Raw genomic sequence first — 15,639 nt, forward strand, 5'->3', positions numbered from 1 at the left:
ATTTTAAAATGTCAATGCACTAATGTAAAGACAGATGTCCAGCTTTTTCTTTTTGAATGGTTTATTTTGAGAGGACAGACAGAGAGAAAATGGGCGTGCCAGGGCCTTCAGCCGCCGCCAACAAACTCCAGGCACATGAGCTCGTGTTACATGGGACGGGAGACTCGGACAGGAGTTCCCAGGCCTCGCAGGCCAGTACCTTGCCTGATAAGCCAGCTCCCCAGTCCAGAGATGTCCAGCTTTGAGAAAAGTAAGCCAGCAGAGGCTTCACAGGTATTATTGATTGACAGGCCTATTGGGAATGCAGGGCATGCACCGGGGTGGGGGAGGGTAACCAGCCCCGCAGTGAACAAGCCTGCCGAGCTCCGAAGCGGCACGGCTGTGGTCTAAGGACATGGAGGGAGGACTCAGCTACCTACGGCGGTCGTTATTCCAGCTGCCCATTCCTTTAAAACACTCTCATTCTTTGTCACCTAGATGTCACCAAGAAAGATGGGACCTCAAACCTGCCCCTTAAACTACCACTGAGACGCTGCGAGCCACGGACATACCCCTCACCCACATAATGCTCATTTCAGATTTGAAGGTGATTCCACTTTCCCAAGAATTAGAAGCTCTCTATGGATTAAGAAAGCATTAATAACTGACTAAGGCTTCACTGAATTAGGTTCTAGAATCTACTGCCAGTTGCCAACAAGGCTAGAATTTATGCCAAATCACTGCCAGTGGAGGTTCCCCTAACGCATTTATTGTAACTCACTTATAACAATACAATAAATTAAAGATTCCAGTTACACTTCACAGGATGAGAAGGTTAAGTTACTGGAATGTCAGATTATAATTAAAAATGGCATGATTATATATATATTGTATAACTAACATAATACTTACAATCTATAGTTGGAAAGAATGTCAAAATGTCTCTTGTCATAACTAAAGAGCTACACACCATGTTTCCTTCAGACTTTCTAATGGCTATTTTATTTCAATGACATCAATGTCACATGATGTTCAGATACCCTGGACTATTTTTTCAGGAAATGGGAAGAAAATAGAGAGCAAAGAGAAACAGTTGTCCCAGTAGAGCAAACACAGGATGATCTGCTCTTTGGCTCTTCTGAAGAGGCAGTCTCCATTTCAGGAACCACATTCCTTCCTTCATGCTTCGGAGGGATGGGCTATGGCTTGCAGCGCTGGACAAACCGAGGGTACAAGCAAACATCTCGGATGTGGTACCTGTTCAGGATCCAGGTCAGGAACCGTTCCAGGCCCAGGCCGTAGCCTCCATGAGGACACGTCCCATATTTCCTCTGTGAAATGAATGAGAGAGAAACAACGGAACGAGTGCTTGGTTCAAAATGTCATCCAGTGGAGTTAAATGTTCCCTGTGGAAGTGAGTTAGCTCACTGAGGTTAAGAACCCATAGTGGGGACTGGAGACATGGCTCAGTGGTTAAAGGCACTTGCTTGCAAAACCTGACAGCGTAGGTTCGATTCCCCAGTACCCACGTAAAGCCAGACGCACCAAGTGGCACAGGTCTGGAGTTTGCTTACAGTGGCAAGAAGCCTTAACATGCCCCTTCTCCTTTCTCTCTGCAAACGAATAAATAGAATCAAGAGCCCGTTTACGACCTCACTCATGGGAAGGAGTTATTCAGTATGGCAAATACACCAGCGGTGCTATCACCCTGCAAGAGGCTTCAGTCCCTTAAAGAAGTTGGCATCTCTGTGTGTCAGGGAAAGGACAACACTGGACACTGCTGGAATCAAATGCAATTCTGTATCTGAAAAGTGCTACAGCACATCAGGAGGTCTTCAAAGGGAACTACCATGCTAAGAAGTTGTTTTACCTGATCGGTATACCAGTAGTAGGGAGTGGGGTCAATGCCCTCCCTTTTATAACCCGCTAGAATCTCCTCACTGTCCCAGGTACGCATGGAGCCGCCCACGATCTCACCAACATTGGGCATCAACACGTCAACCTTTAAATACAAGCGACAGAAGAACACACAGTCACTCCCGGTGCACCAGGCCGGGGACGCTGGGGGCTGGGTTAGCTCGTGAGGTGAGAGATGACACCATGCCACGGGAGCTCCAGAATTTGGATTACCTAACAGAACATGTCACTCCATGCAGGGAATGGAGAGAGGCACTTGTTTTTTTTCATTCTGGATCTAGGACATGGCTGCCAGGAGTGGTACCAGTTCCCACTCCACATCCCCACTTGCTTTTTAGTCCAGGCTGACCTGGAATTCACGCTGTAGTCCCAGGCCGGCCTCGAACTCACAGCAATCCTACCTCCGCCTCCTGAGCGCTGGGACTAAAGGCGTGCACCCCCATGCCTGGCTTCCCACTCCCTTATAAGGCAAACTGTCTAAACTTCTGAGAGCGGCAAACTGACCGACTGGGTGAGGCGCGAGTCCTCAGGGCAGCGCTGCATGTAGAAGGACTTGATCTCCACAGGGAAGCGGCACAGCAGGATCGGCTCATTGATGGTGTCCGTCATCAGCCTCTCGGGAGCTTCGGGGATGTCCTGGTGTTAAACAGCACTCATCAGCACGCAGCGCACGGCGCCGCGACGGAGCGGCTCGCCCACCCTGGACCAGCCCATCCTGACTATGTACCCAGTACCTACCTACCACCCACCCACATTTGTGTAAGAAACAAAACTGGGCTTGGAAGATGGCTCCATGGTCAAAGGTACTTGCTTCCAAAGCCTGCCAGCCCAGATTCAACTCCCAAGCCGCTCACATAAGCCCGGCACAAACGTCTGCCATTCACTTTGCAGCAGCAAGAAGCTTTGGTATGCCCCCCACACGTGTATTTAAATTATAAACAAATAATATAAAAGAAACAAATTCAGAGTTATCAAATGAACATGCGACATGCTCTCTCCTTTAACATGGATCTGGCAGTGTGCTCCCCTAAGTATCTGTGACCAGACACTAATCAGGGTGCCTTTCTTTGTACAACAAATAACCAATGTCAAGTGAGCTGAGAAATGTCAGATGGTGAGACGAGCGCATCCTTGGTTGAACACACATACATTCCACTAAGAACTCGAAACTCCAGTCACAGTACAAACAGAGACCTAGACAAGAATTGGCATCCTGCTCTGTCCCAGGAGCCCGACAGCTGCACCAGCCAAGGATGAGACAGCGCTCAGCTCCGCTACCTGGGACCCACCTCCGGAGCCGGGTTCACTGCAGCCACTCTCCCGCCCAGGTCTGCCGTGTGGTGGAGTGGCAGACTGCTCAGCACATGCTGGCAAGCACACAGGCTTCCTGCACCACCGCCCTGCTTGGCACTGAGCTCATCTGATCCTCAAACAGGGATCCCAAAAGAATGTCACCACCAAAGTAGAGATGCAGAGTCAGAGTGCACTCGCGGGCCTGGAGTCACAGTAGGCCAGAGGTGACAGCTAAGCCCACCCGGGGGCCAAGGACCTACAGCTGTACCCTTCCCCCAATCACACCACTGCATTAAGTACCAGTACACTGGAGAATGCAACATTTCAGCTCAAAATGTTTGGTGTTCACACCACAAACTGAATCTACATGACACAGTGGTTTATGGAAATTGGAATATTGTTTGTTCTCTCCATAAATGCCTTCTAAAAGCAAAGACAAACTCTAGTGAGCAGCAAAACCTCTCATTTCACCTGGAAACAATCACACTTCATAATACGAAAGGGTAAATGCAAAGGCCTGGCAAAGTGCTGACAATTCACACCCCAAATGCACACTGGGATGTTGGGTGGTGATTCCCAGGCAAAAATGTGCACGACACAGCTTCCCCACCAAGGCCTTCTCTCGCAGTTTGCATTTCAAACAATCGTTATCTTGTTCTACAAGGCGTTTGGGAAACATGACTCCTTTTAGAAAGTGCCAGATACTTTTTTCATAAAAACAGCAAACATCACACACACACAGAACAAGTGTGTGCACATATATACAAGTATATATATCTCTCAATATTTTGTACCTAATTTCAAAGGGTCCCCAGCCTTCTCCTGTACCCTACCCCCGCCTGGAGACTTGCCAATGAGTTCTCAAGTTGAGGCTAAAGAATGACTATAGAGAGGAAAGAGAGGAGGATGGTAGAAGACAGCCAGACACTCTTCACTGTGGAACACCTCAGGAAAGACGGCGTTCCAAAGTTCCTCTCTCGTGAATCTGCAGACAACCCAAGAAGCAAGTCTGGCATTGTCTGAGGACAAGCATACAGAGGTGTTTTGAATTACTAATGACTCAAAATCAGCACCCACCTAAGCACACACGGCCATGGTGGGGAGAAAGGGATACGTACTTCTCCAAACTCATAGAACGTCCCGTCCTCCTTCTTCACGTCATGCTCCTTGAGCCACACGATAGCATCTGAGTAGTTCATCCGCCTGAACGGCCGCTTCGGGGGCTTGAAGTTCTACAGCAGAAACAAAAAACAAAACAAAACAAAACAAGAAATCAGGTGATGGCTCAGCAGTTAAAGTGCTTGCTTGCACAGCCTAACAGCCTGGGTTCAATTCCCCAACACCCATGTAAAGCCAGATGCACAAAGTGGTACAGAATTCTGGAGTTCATTTGTGGTAGCTAGAGGTTCTAGTGCATTCCCACCTCCATTTTCTGCTTGCAAATAAATGAATATATTTAAAACAAATAAAATATAAAGCTATTGGTAAAATTACTGATACCAAATTCTACAAATGTTTCATTTCAGCTCACCAAGCCATCCAATCTATAAAAATCAATCCCATTGTCTTCCAAGGTTAGGATCTTGTTTTTTCCAGACAACATCCTACCTACCGGGTTGAGGTCATACACTATGCTGGCTGCTGGTGACTTCAAGACTCTGTCTACCACATCGCACACCAGGTCCTCCAATCGGTTCAGGAGGTCCTCAAAGGACAGGAAAGGACACTCGGCTTCCACGTGCGTGTATCTGGAGGGCCAGAGACCGGGGAAGAGTTCTTTTACATACTTACACTAAGCTTCTCTCAAACAAAGATCTGCACTGTGGAACTGTCCAGAGGGCACAATGCCAACACTGCCAACCTATTCCCAATACTGCAATTTAGTTCTGTAACCCTGCTGCCCAACTACCTAAGTGACCAAGGGACAGCTTCTCAGCGTGCTCATCTATGAGCACACGTGAAGCCTTCCTCTCTAAAGAGATCTGCCTGAAAATCAAAACGTGCAAACACACAGCTTCATACTCAGCCAGGTGTCTCCGTGTTCTGGACTGCTCGGCCCGGTACGACTGCGCAATACAGAACACGTCGCCCAGTGCTGGAAGGCAGGTCTCCAGGTACAACTGGGAGGACTGGGTCAGAAACGCCTCTTCTCCAAAGTAGTCAAGCTTGAAGAGGGTGGCTCCACCTTCCACCTGCGTCTGCACTAGTGTTGGAGGCGTGACCTGTTCACAAGGGAAGGAGGAAATACGGTTCTGTTGGGGGCACTGCCCTTCGAGTTTCCAAACCCACAGAAGACGGCGTGGGGCACACACTTACCTCATAGTACCCCCGGTCAAAGAAGTGCTCCCGGAAGCACCTGGTGACCTCCGAGCGCGCCTTCAGGATCTTGGACATATTCTCCCCGCGGATCATCATGTGTCTGTTGTTGAGCTGCACGTCCACGTCCGACTCCTCGTTGATGAGGTTGTCGGCGCCTCCGGCCGGGGCCAACCCCACCAGCTCCCAGAAGTCACAGCTCAGCTCGTGGCCCCCGGGAGCCTAGTTCGCACAGCAGAGGACAGAAATGGGGACAGAAACAAAAACTTAACAGCCCTGAAGCTTTTAATTTCTGTCCCAATTTTTGGTGAGTTGAGATAAGTAGCCTTATCTTTCCAAAAATGAAGACCCAATGACTCAATTTAATGTAGTTTTTTTGTAAACAGAAAACCACACACTAGATAATAAACTATAATTTCATGACCCAAAGTCAATACTAGCAACAATTAAACTCTGGCCTATTTCTCTATCATGTGTCCAATGATTTACTAACATATTTATCCATTATTTAAAAACTGAAATACAAAGGTTTTACATTTGCAAGCACAGACAGAGAGGAAGGATACAGAGAGAGTGGGCCTTCAATGGTCTCCAGCCACTGCAAATAAATCCCAGATACATGCGCCTCCTTGTACATCTGGCTTTATGTGGGTACAGGAGAAGTGAACTTAGATCATTAGGCTTTACAGACAAGCACCCTAACCGCTAAGCCATCTCTCCAGCCCTATCAAGAGATGTTAAGGGCTGGGAAGATGGCTCTTGCTTGCTAACGTCTGACAGCCCAGGTTCGATTCCCCTGTACCCAGGTAAAGCCAGATGTACAAAGTGGCACATGTGTCTGGAGTTCATTTGTAGTGGCAGGAAGCCCTGGCAAGCCCACACTCACTCTTTCACAAATAAAATTTAGAAACAGAATTAAAAAAAATCTTCCTATGCTATTGAAAGAGATTTATTTTAAAAGCCAGTTTGGTGGAATAAATAACAAATCTTGGTGTCCAACGCGTACATAAAGTAACATCAGGACAACCACTGCCTGTGGGACTCCTGCTTTCAAGAGAAGCTCAGGGAACTGCGTCAGCTCCAGGTTTTTAGAGTATAGGTTCTTCCGTGTGAGCTCTGTGAGAAGATTCTAGTCAGTTAGGACTGGCCAATATGCCAACCTTCCTTCCTTTTCTAGTCAACAGTTTTTAAGCACCGTGGTCATTTGAACTAGTTACCAACAGGTAACAGAATCAGAAAGGTTATCTGCCTTCAATTAAATACCAAATATCTTTTTGAATATGTTACATTTAAATTTTTAAACATCTTTTATTTATTTATTTACTTGAGAGAGAAAGATGCAGATAGAAAGAAAGAAAACAGGCATGCCAGGGCCTTTAGCCACTGCAAATGAACTCCAGATGCATGTGCCACCTTGTACGTTTGGCATTACGTGGGTACTGGAGAATCAAACTCAGTTCCTTAGGCTTTGCAGGCAAGTGATTTAACTATTGAGCCATCTCTCCAGCCCACATTCAATTTTTTTGTTTATTTTTATTTATTTGAGAGCAACAGACAGAGAGAAAGAGGCAGAGAGAGAGAGAGAGAGAGAATGGATGCGCCAGGGCCTCCAGCCACTGCAAACGAACTCCAGACCCGTGGGCCCCCTTGTACATCTGACTAATGTGGGTCCTGGGGGGTCGAGCCTCGAACTGGGATCCTTAGGCTTCACAGGCAAGCACTTAACAACTAACCCATCTCTCCAGCCCGTCAATTTTTTTTTTTTTTTTTTTGAGGTAGGATATCACTCTAGCCCAGGATGACCTGGAATTCACTATGTAGTCTCAGGGTGGCCTCAAACTTATGGTGCTCCTCCTACCTCTGCCTCCCAAGTGCTAGGATTAAAGGTGTATGCCACCATGCTAAGCTTTTTACTTTTTTTAATAAGCTACTCAGAAATTTTCAGGTTTAGCCTACTACTTTCTAAAATTCTAGAGTTTGGTTGACTTTATTTCCACTTAGCTGAAGTAATTCCTCTATCTACAGCAAAGCAGCCATGTGACCCATGAGGATGATAAGAGGATTTCTTCAGGTTGGAAATGTGAGTGAGTTCTGCTATGGTTTGAATGACTACCCCTGTCCCATCAACAGCAGGGGAGGCACTCGGGCCTGCAGAGTCCTGCCCACATGACTGGATCAGCATCGTAACATCGTCACGTAGGAGTGGGCTGCTGGGAGTTTCGAGACAGCGCTCGTCACACAGTGAGTTTGGCTCCATCCTGATTTCTCACATGCCTTCTCTTGCCCGGTGGCCTTCATTCACGGTTTGACACAGTGAGAAGACCTCACCTGATGCACTCCTTCCATCTTGGACTTCCAGATGCTACAAGCAATACATTTCTTTCCTTCATAAATTACCCACCCTCAGTACTCTGTTACAGCTACACAAACTAAGGCAAAAATGTGGGGCTGGAGAGATGGATCAGTGGTTAAAGGCACTTGTTTGTAAAGCCTGTTGGCCTAGGGTTCAATTCCTCAGTGCCATGTAAGCCATATGCACAAAGTGGTGCAGGTGTCTGGAGTTCATTTGCAGTGGCCAGAGGCCCTGGCAAGGCCATGCTTGCTTGCTTGCGCACTCTCTCTCTCTCAACTAAATGAACAACAGTATTGTAAGATGTGTAGTGTGCATTTGACTGGAAAAGGACAAGCTATGCTGAACTTCCAGGCATTTCTCAGCTGTGCAGCTCCATGCCAAACCCTGCAAGTGCCACAAAGACCATGGGGAACAAACTATTAAAAATCTACTCATGCACCCAGTAAGTTCCAACTACGAAGCACTTACTCGTTCACCAGTGAATTCACCCACTTACCTGCTTGCCCCTGGGAGTCAGGTTTAGTACCCCATACACCACAACACTGCTCTCGGTAGACAAGACCACTCCATTGTAACACTGGCACTGTACAAAGACCAAAGATCAAATGCAGCTGTTCATGTTGATATTAAAGTACTCTAACGTAACAAACTTAGCTTGAAGAAATTATTTACATACAAGCTACTTGGTCATATATTAAGGTATTTGATGTAGGTCTCATACAGCCCAGGCTGGCCTTGAACTCCTGATCCCCTTGCCTCTACTTCTGAGTGCTGGGTTGATAGGCATGTGTCACTGGGCCCAGCTTACCACTGCTTTTTATATTTTTTTTAAAAAATAGCTATTTTGAGGCTGGAGAGATGACTTAGTGATTAATGTGCTTGCCTAAAAAGCCTAAGGACCCCTGTACCAACATAAGGCAGATGCAAAAGGTGGCACATGCATCTCGAGTTCATTTTCAGTGGCTAGAGGCCCTGGAAAACCCCTTCTCTCTCTCAAATTAAAAAAAAAAAAACAAAAAACATATATAGCTATTTTTTGTGAGAGACAGAGGTTTAGCAATACATATATACAGTGGTCATCCCAAAAGATCCTCTTGCCTAGTGATGTCACAGTTAAGTGTGTGAGTATACTCAGACATTTGCACTTTGAAATAACTTACTAATGTATTTCTCAGGATGTGACCCTATCATTAAGTGGCACATAACTGCACACAGACATACAAATGTAAGTCCCTATTACACACATTTATAAAAGCATACACAGCAATGACAATTGTCCTCATCAACTAAATATATCTACATGAAAATCTACACATGCAGGTCTACACAGATACACATGCAATAAAAAAAGTTAAAAATAACGTGACACTTTAATCCCAGCACTCAGGAGGCTGAGGTAATAGGGTGGCTGTGAATCTGAGGTCTGCCTGGGACCAGAACGTGCGTGTGAGGTCCGCCTGCGCTATATAGTGAGACCCTGCCTCGAAAAATAAAGCAAAAAAATTCCACATGGTTCCCCTTTGGTTTTGCTAAGGAGTAATTAGTAATATTTTTACATTTATAATATACCACATGTTTTGATATATGTATCCCTAGTACACATACTGAGAGTTTAAAATATGTATATACATTGTAATCACCTCCCAAATAAAGGACTCTACTAAGACCCCACCACAAGGGAAAAGTATTTACCAAGTCATCCGACAAGACACACTGAAGATAGCCTGTACCATCCCGCAACACAAGAAACATTAAGTTCTTTCCTAGAAATGAAAAACAGAAATTTAGCCACTGAGATGGTTAACATTGACTGTCCACTGGTCAGAACTAGAACCACCGGTGAGGGACGGTGCAGATTAGGTTAATTAAGGTGGGAAGACCCACTTTAACCATGGAGTACACCATCCCATGGGCTGGGGTCCTGGACTGCATGAGAAGGACAGAGCGGGCTGAGCAGTGGCATTCATCATTCTGTTTCCTCACTGTGGACTGAATGTGACCAGCTGCCTCAAGCGCCTGCCACCGTGACTTCGCTGCCACGGACTGTAACCTGGAACTGTCTGCAGACATTTAATTTACTCTTACACAAACCTCCCCATGGCCCTCCATTGACATGCCAACAAGTGACATGGTACACAGCAGTTGCGTATGACTTTAGTTCCTGGCACTATGTTTTCTCATCTTCTAGGAGCCTCATGATCTGTATGCACAGGACAGCAAGGCACAAGATGAGGGAGTATGTGATTGGCTCTGCACCCTGCAATGTGCAAGAGAGGCCTGGTACGTAAACATGGCTGAGAGGGAGCACGTCTGATTGGCCTCTGCACCCTGCGATGCGTAAGAGAGTCCTGGTGAGTAAACATGGCTGAAGAGAAACACTCCCATTTATATTCCATTTCTTTTTATAAAAAATGACCAACAAATAAAACATCAGGACCAAGGTAATCGTAAGAAATCAAAACTATGATGCGAACTTAAACAATTAAACAACAAAAGCTATGGTTGCACTTTGGATCAGGACCTGCCCTTCTCTGTACACCTCCCTACTTTTCATTAAATGATCCAGGGCTGGGGAGATGGACCAGCTGGTAAGCTCTTACTGCACAAGCACAGGACCAGAGCTTGGGCGCCCAGCACCCACATCAATGCCAGCAGGTGTGGCCTGACTGGGACCTACAGGTCACACTGGAAAACTCTGGGTTTAAATGGGAGAACTTGTTTCACCACACACGGCAGACAGTGATCAAGAAGGGCTCCTGGCATCACCTCTGGCCTCCACAAGCACAAACACACGGGCCACACAGACACCAAGCCCATACATAAGCAAAACAAAAAGAATTAAAATTCAAGGGCGGGTGAAGGGATGGCAAGTAAATGTGCTTCCGGCCAAGGGAGCCTGAGACTACCAAGAGTTAGACTCTCCAGATCCCACACGCACAGCTAGGTGTGGCTGTATGGGACTGTAACCCCAGTCCCACAAAGGAGGGCAGAGAGAACAGGGATTCACCTGAGTTGTAAACAGTAAGAGACTCCAGCTCAAGTAAGAACAGGCAGAGAGTGACAGAGAGGACCCTGAATGTCAGGTCACAGCCCTGCCACAGCAAGCACGCGGGGCACAAGGGCACGCAGATGCATATACACACACAAACCACATCTCTCACACACGTACAAGCTGGACAAAAATTAGTGAATAAATCAATTCGATTCAATTTCACAAATATTTGCTGGGTACCTCCTGATCATGGTATTTGGTAACAGTGAAAGTAGCCACTTAAGTGATTTTGACCTTTCAATGGCCACATTAGACAGGAATAGGGCATGTGTCACTAGATCAGTTAGAGACAGCACATCAAAACCTCTAAATCAGCCCCCAAATGACGTGATGCTCTTTTTCAACCAAGACCGGGGTTACTTAGCTAGAGTGAGACCCTGCCTTAAAACAAAACAAAAAGCAATTTACTCACCTTGCCTACGCAGCCTGTGGACCCAGCCAAACACTTTCACTCTTTGGCCTCTGAATCCTTCTAATGCACAAATCTTCACCTATCAAATTAAAACGTATTTCAATCATGTCATTTGTCACACACCAACAGTCCTGCCCTCCTGGCCTTCTTCAGGATGAGTCCCTCCACACACTGGAGCAAGCTAACGAAGGAGAGATGCAAGGGAGGAGGGAGGAGATGGGGAGCAAAAACTAGACCACAGCTCCATTGTGGAAAAAGTGAGAAAGGTGGGCATGCCTCAGCACAAGACCATCAGAACCCAGCCCATGCTCACTCATGGTCCAGCCACCTGTCTGGGTTCCAGATAAAACAGAAGGGGAGGGAGGGCGGAGACTACTCTCACAGAATAGCAAACAGTGTACATTTGAAAAAAAAAACTAGGGACTGGGGAGATGGCTCAGCACATAGGTCATTTGCTTGCAAAGCCAAAGGACCCAGGTTCAACTCCCCAGGACCCACGTAAGCCAGATGCACAAGAGGTGCATGCATCTGGAGTTCATTTGCAGTGGCTGGAGGCCCTGGTGTGCCCATTCTCTCTCTTTCTACCTGCCTATTTCTTTATTTCTCTCTCAAATAAATAAATATAGTATTTAAATTAGGAGCTGAAGAGATGGCTCAGCAGTTAAGACACTTGCCTTCAAAGCTTAAGGACCAGGTCCAATTCCCCAGTACCCACATAAGCCAGATGCACAAGGTGGTGAATGCATCTGAAGTTCATCTGCAGTGGCTGAAGGCCCTGACGTGTCCATTCTTTCTCTGTGTCTCTTTCTCTTTCAGATAAACAATTAATTAAATTTTTTTTCAAGAAAAATTATAGATTTCCACCTTTCCATTTTATGGTGAGGAAACAGATACCACAGAGGGTCAAATCATTTACCCAGGCCCACCCAGCAGAGTGAGGCTTTGATCCCATGGCTGAACTCAACGCTGAAAGGAACCCGAGAGCCAGCCTCACCCGCCTCTGAACATTACTTCTCAGGCTAACCCTTCCGAAAGCGAAGAGCAATGTCAAGGAACGGATATCAAGCAAGGGGTGTGCCCTCCAGCCTGACGTCAGGACTCCATGCAGCCGCCCGTGATCTGGGAAAGGACACACTTACACGCGTGGGCTCCGGCAGGTTGGGATCGTTCTTGATGGTGATCTTCTTGGCTTCTTCCAAGTTCTTCTCTCTGCGCAAATTATCTTCTGCCTAATTTCAATAATAGACTTGGATCATAAACATGTTTCAGGCATAGCAACTTTCAAAATGTACGTACACAAATTCGTGAGTCACCTCCTTCTTTTCCCGGGATTCATTTTTCATTTGTTCCCGGTGCCACATTTTCTTAATGTTCTTCATCTGTGACTTGGAAATAATGTCCCACCTCTACAGAGAGAGAGAGAGAGAGAGAGAGGGGGGGGGGGGAGGGAGGGAGGGAGGGGCAACATTTACCAGATCTCCATCTTGATAAATATAAATTCACTGAATACAATCTATAAAGATTCTGCTGCAACTCACCTCATTTTCTTTCTGCGAGTCTACATAAATGGTGGGAAACGGCTCTTTTCCTATAGTCATCAAAGCCTGGGGTAGGGTGAGAAAAAAAAATTCTTTAACAGTATATAATACTTAAAAGTCAAAGTAACACTTGGATTAGGATTAAATTCAACAATCTAGAACAGCGACAGGGGCCAGGGCCCCACAAGGCAGAACTTGATGTTCACAGGATGACTGGGTGAGCCCCTTTCAGAAGGAATGCCTCACATCCTGCCACAGAAAACCTACAATTCCCTGGTCACAGCAGAGCAGAAGCACTGACTCCTCAATGGCCACAGGGGACAACTGAGCACAGACATGATATCTATCAGCAAAAGTCCCCTGCAGACGACAGCTAAGAGGTGAGAGCTTTGTAGGGCATCAAGAAGGGACCCAAGACCCAGATTCAAAACTTTTTCCATAGATGAACAGTCAAGTACATAAAAGGGTTAAGTTCCACTCAGTTTGAAAACCTCCTACCTGAGATCTCTCCCTGTCAGCATACAATATGATAAAGGAGGCATCACTGAGTCATTAATAATTTAATAATTTGTAGTTTGTGTTAAAATATAAAAGATGTATCTTTTTTCTTTCCTTTCTCTTTTCTTTAAAGAAAATTTCACTCCCTGATTGGGACACTAAAGATATTCAAATTAAGCCTTAAGAAGTTATACAAGGGGGAAAAGATGGCTCAGGGGTTAAGGCTCTTGCCTGCAAAGCCTTATGACCTGGGTTAAATTCCCCAGTAGCCATGTAAAACCAGGTGCACAAAGAGTCCATCTGCAGTGGCTGGAGGCCCTGCATACCCATTCTCTCATTCTTTCTGCACACCTTTAATTCCAGCACTATGGAGGCTGGGGTGGGAGGATCATTGTGACTACAAGGCCAGCCTGAGACTACATACTGAATTCTGGGTCAGCCTGGACTAGAGTATGAGCCTACCTCAAAAGCAAAACAACAAAGAAGTTATGTAAACCAGACCTTGGCTCTGCAATATACATCACAATCACTAACTGGTGCAGAAAAGGTTTTCTAATGAGGCATTACCTTCAGACCCGTTTTAAAGGGCCTCTCTTTGGTTCCATCCCCTGTAGCATCGTTTCCCTCCCGATCTGAGACATACAGCTCTGCTATTTAAAACAAAAACGACAAAAGGGGAGAGCAAGTTAATTATCATTTTCAGTCACTTTAAAATCTAGCTATTGCTGGGCACGGTGGTACACACCTTTAGTCCCAGCACTCAGGAGGCTGAGTTAGGAGGATCACCTCGAGTTCCAGGCCAGCCTGGGCTACAGAGTAAGTTCCAGGCCAGCCTGGGCTCCTGTGACATCCTGCCTCCCTGTGTGTGTGTGGGGGGGGGGGGAGGGATGGGAAGAGATACAGGGAGAATTTATTTAAGCTTTAGTTATTTCTTCGTCTATACAATAAGGAAAGAATCCCCATCTCAAGCGGCTGCAGGAGGCTACAAGAGAACACATACAACTCAGATATCCCAGACCAGTGCAAAGTCGGCAAATAAAAGCCCAATTCCCTTTAGTTTTCAAAGCTCGAAGCTCTGTGTTAAACAAATTGCGGAAGGCCTAGGTCACAACTGCAGGAGTGCGGCTGTGATCATCAGTGACTTTGGCCCATGACTCCAATATCTCTCTTTTTCTTTTTCTATTTCTATAAACTACTGCCGATCAGTATAGCATGAGGCTGTGTGAAAGAGCATTACAATTCTGAAACCCTTTCCTGAGGGTCCATTGGGGCGGTGTCCATCTGGGGCTGCACTACGTCGCTGGCCCGTGCTCCCAATGGAACCACCGTGGGGCAGGCCACGAGGGTCTCCCGGGGACGGCGCCAAGCACGGACCCTAAGTTTGGAGCCCACCCGGTGGACGCCCAGGTCCCCCCCTCCGTCCCATAGACCCACAGACACGTGAGGACCCACGCTGCCCAGGAGAGCGCCGGAGCTCGGCTGGCACGGGGTTCCTTGCCATGGCGGAACACCGGGCCACACCGCCGGACCGCACTCACCAAGTACCATGCCTGCCGTCGCCCTGGCCACCTCCAGGGACATCGCCCCCGGCTGGTCACCCCAACGTGCGCACTCGGCTTCCCCGGCTGGGGCGTTGCATCATACGACGTAGTGCGGAAGTCACGGCCGTGAATCAGCGCAGCTTCCGGCTGCCATTGGCTGCGGGAGGCGGGCAGGAGAAGCCCCGCCCGCCATCTTTGGTCAGGGAAAGGATAACTTCCGGTCCGAAGACGCCCAGTTTGCAGCACCTGAGGCACCGCGGCACCTAGGTGGCTCTTACCAGGAAGACCTGGCCGGCACCTTGCGTCTCTTCAGCTCTCTCCTCCCCTTCTTCCCCTTTGGAGAAGGCCTGCTTTGCGCCCGATTGTAAGCGGTCCAGTTTCTGTCTCAACGGGATTTAACCAGTTATGGGAAGTCTTCTAGAAACCACAGGGGCTGAACTGACAGACGTCCCCTAAACAACCCAGCACCGCACTTAGGTTGCCTTAGGCTACGTAAGCACTGTGCAGGCAGCTCGAGATCTCCGAGGGCCTTGCACAGGCCGCGTGCGAACACGATGCTGTTTTATTCCGGGGATCAGAGCATCCGCGGATGTCCTCGGGGTCCGTCCCCCTGAGGCACCGAGCGATGGCCGACCACAAACCAGGCCGTAGTGGCCAGCCAGATCCCAGGCTACACAGCACATGCAGAGCCTCGAGCTCAGGCGTACTGTGACCACTAATCCCAATCCCCTCCGGAACTG

At 47.3% G+C, this 15,639-nt stretch overlaps 1 protein-coding gene across 2 annotated transcripts; it reads right to left on the bottom strand.

Moving 5' to 3' along the window:
* Positions 1-728: 728 nt before the first annotated feature.
* Positions 729-15,124, bottom strand: Nars1 (asparaginyl-tRNA synthetase 1). 2 transcript variants are annotated; one of them, XM_004654769.2, is made up of 15 exons: positions 14,897-15,124; positions 13,926-14,005; positions 12,861-12,926; positions 12,636-12,728; positions 12,462-12,551; positions 11,323-11,401; positions 9,551-9,621; positions 8,355-8,441; positions 5,506-5,727; positions 5,212-5,411; positions 4,802-4,937; positions 4,308-4,421; positions 2,401-2,532; positions 1,850-1,981; positions 729-1,310 (listed from the first exon to the last, which is right to left on the bottom strand). In XM_004654769.2, exons 1-15 carry the CDS (start codon positions 14,937-14,939, stop codon positions 1,179-1,181), a joined length of 1,677 nt encoding a protein of 558 aa, XP_004654826.1. In that variant the 5' UTR covers positions 14,940-15,124; the 3' UTR covers positions 729-1,178. The 2 variants fall into 2 exon arrangements, with proteins under 2 accessions (XP_004654826.1, XP_004654825.1); XM_004654768.2 differs by having other exon boundaries at positions 13,926-14,008; positions 14,897-15,122.
* Positions 15,125-15,639: the final 515 nt, after the last annotated feature.

Source organism: Jaculus jaculus, chromosome 15 (assembly GCF_020740685.1).
Source record: "Jaculus jaculus isolate mJacJac1 chromosome 15, mJacJac1.mat.Y.cur, whole genome shotgun sequence".
Taxonomy (NCBI): Eukaryota; Metazoa; Chordata; class Mammalia; order Rodentia; family Dipodidae; genus Jaculus; species Jaculus jaculus.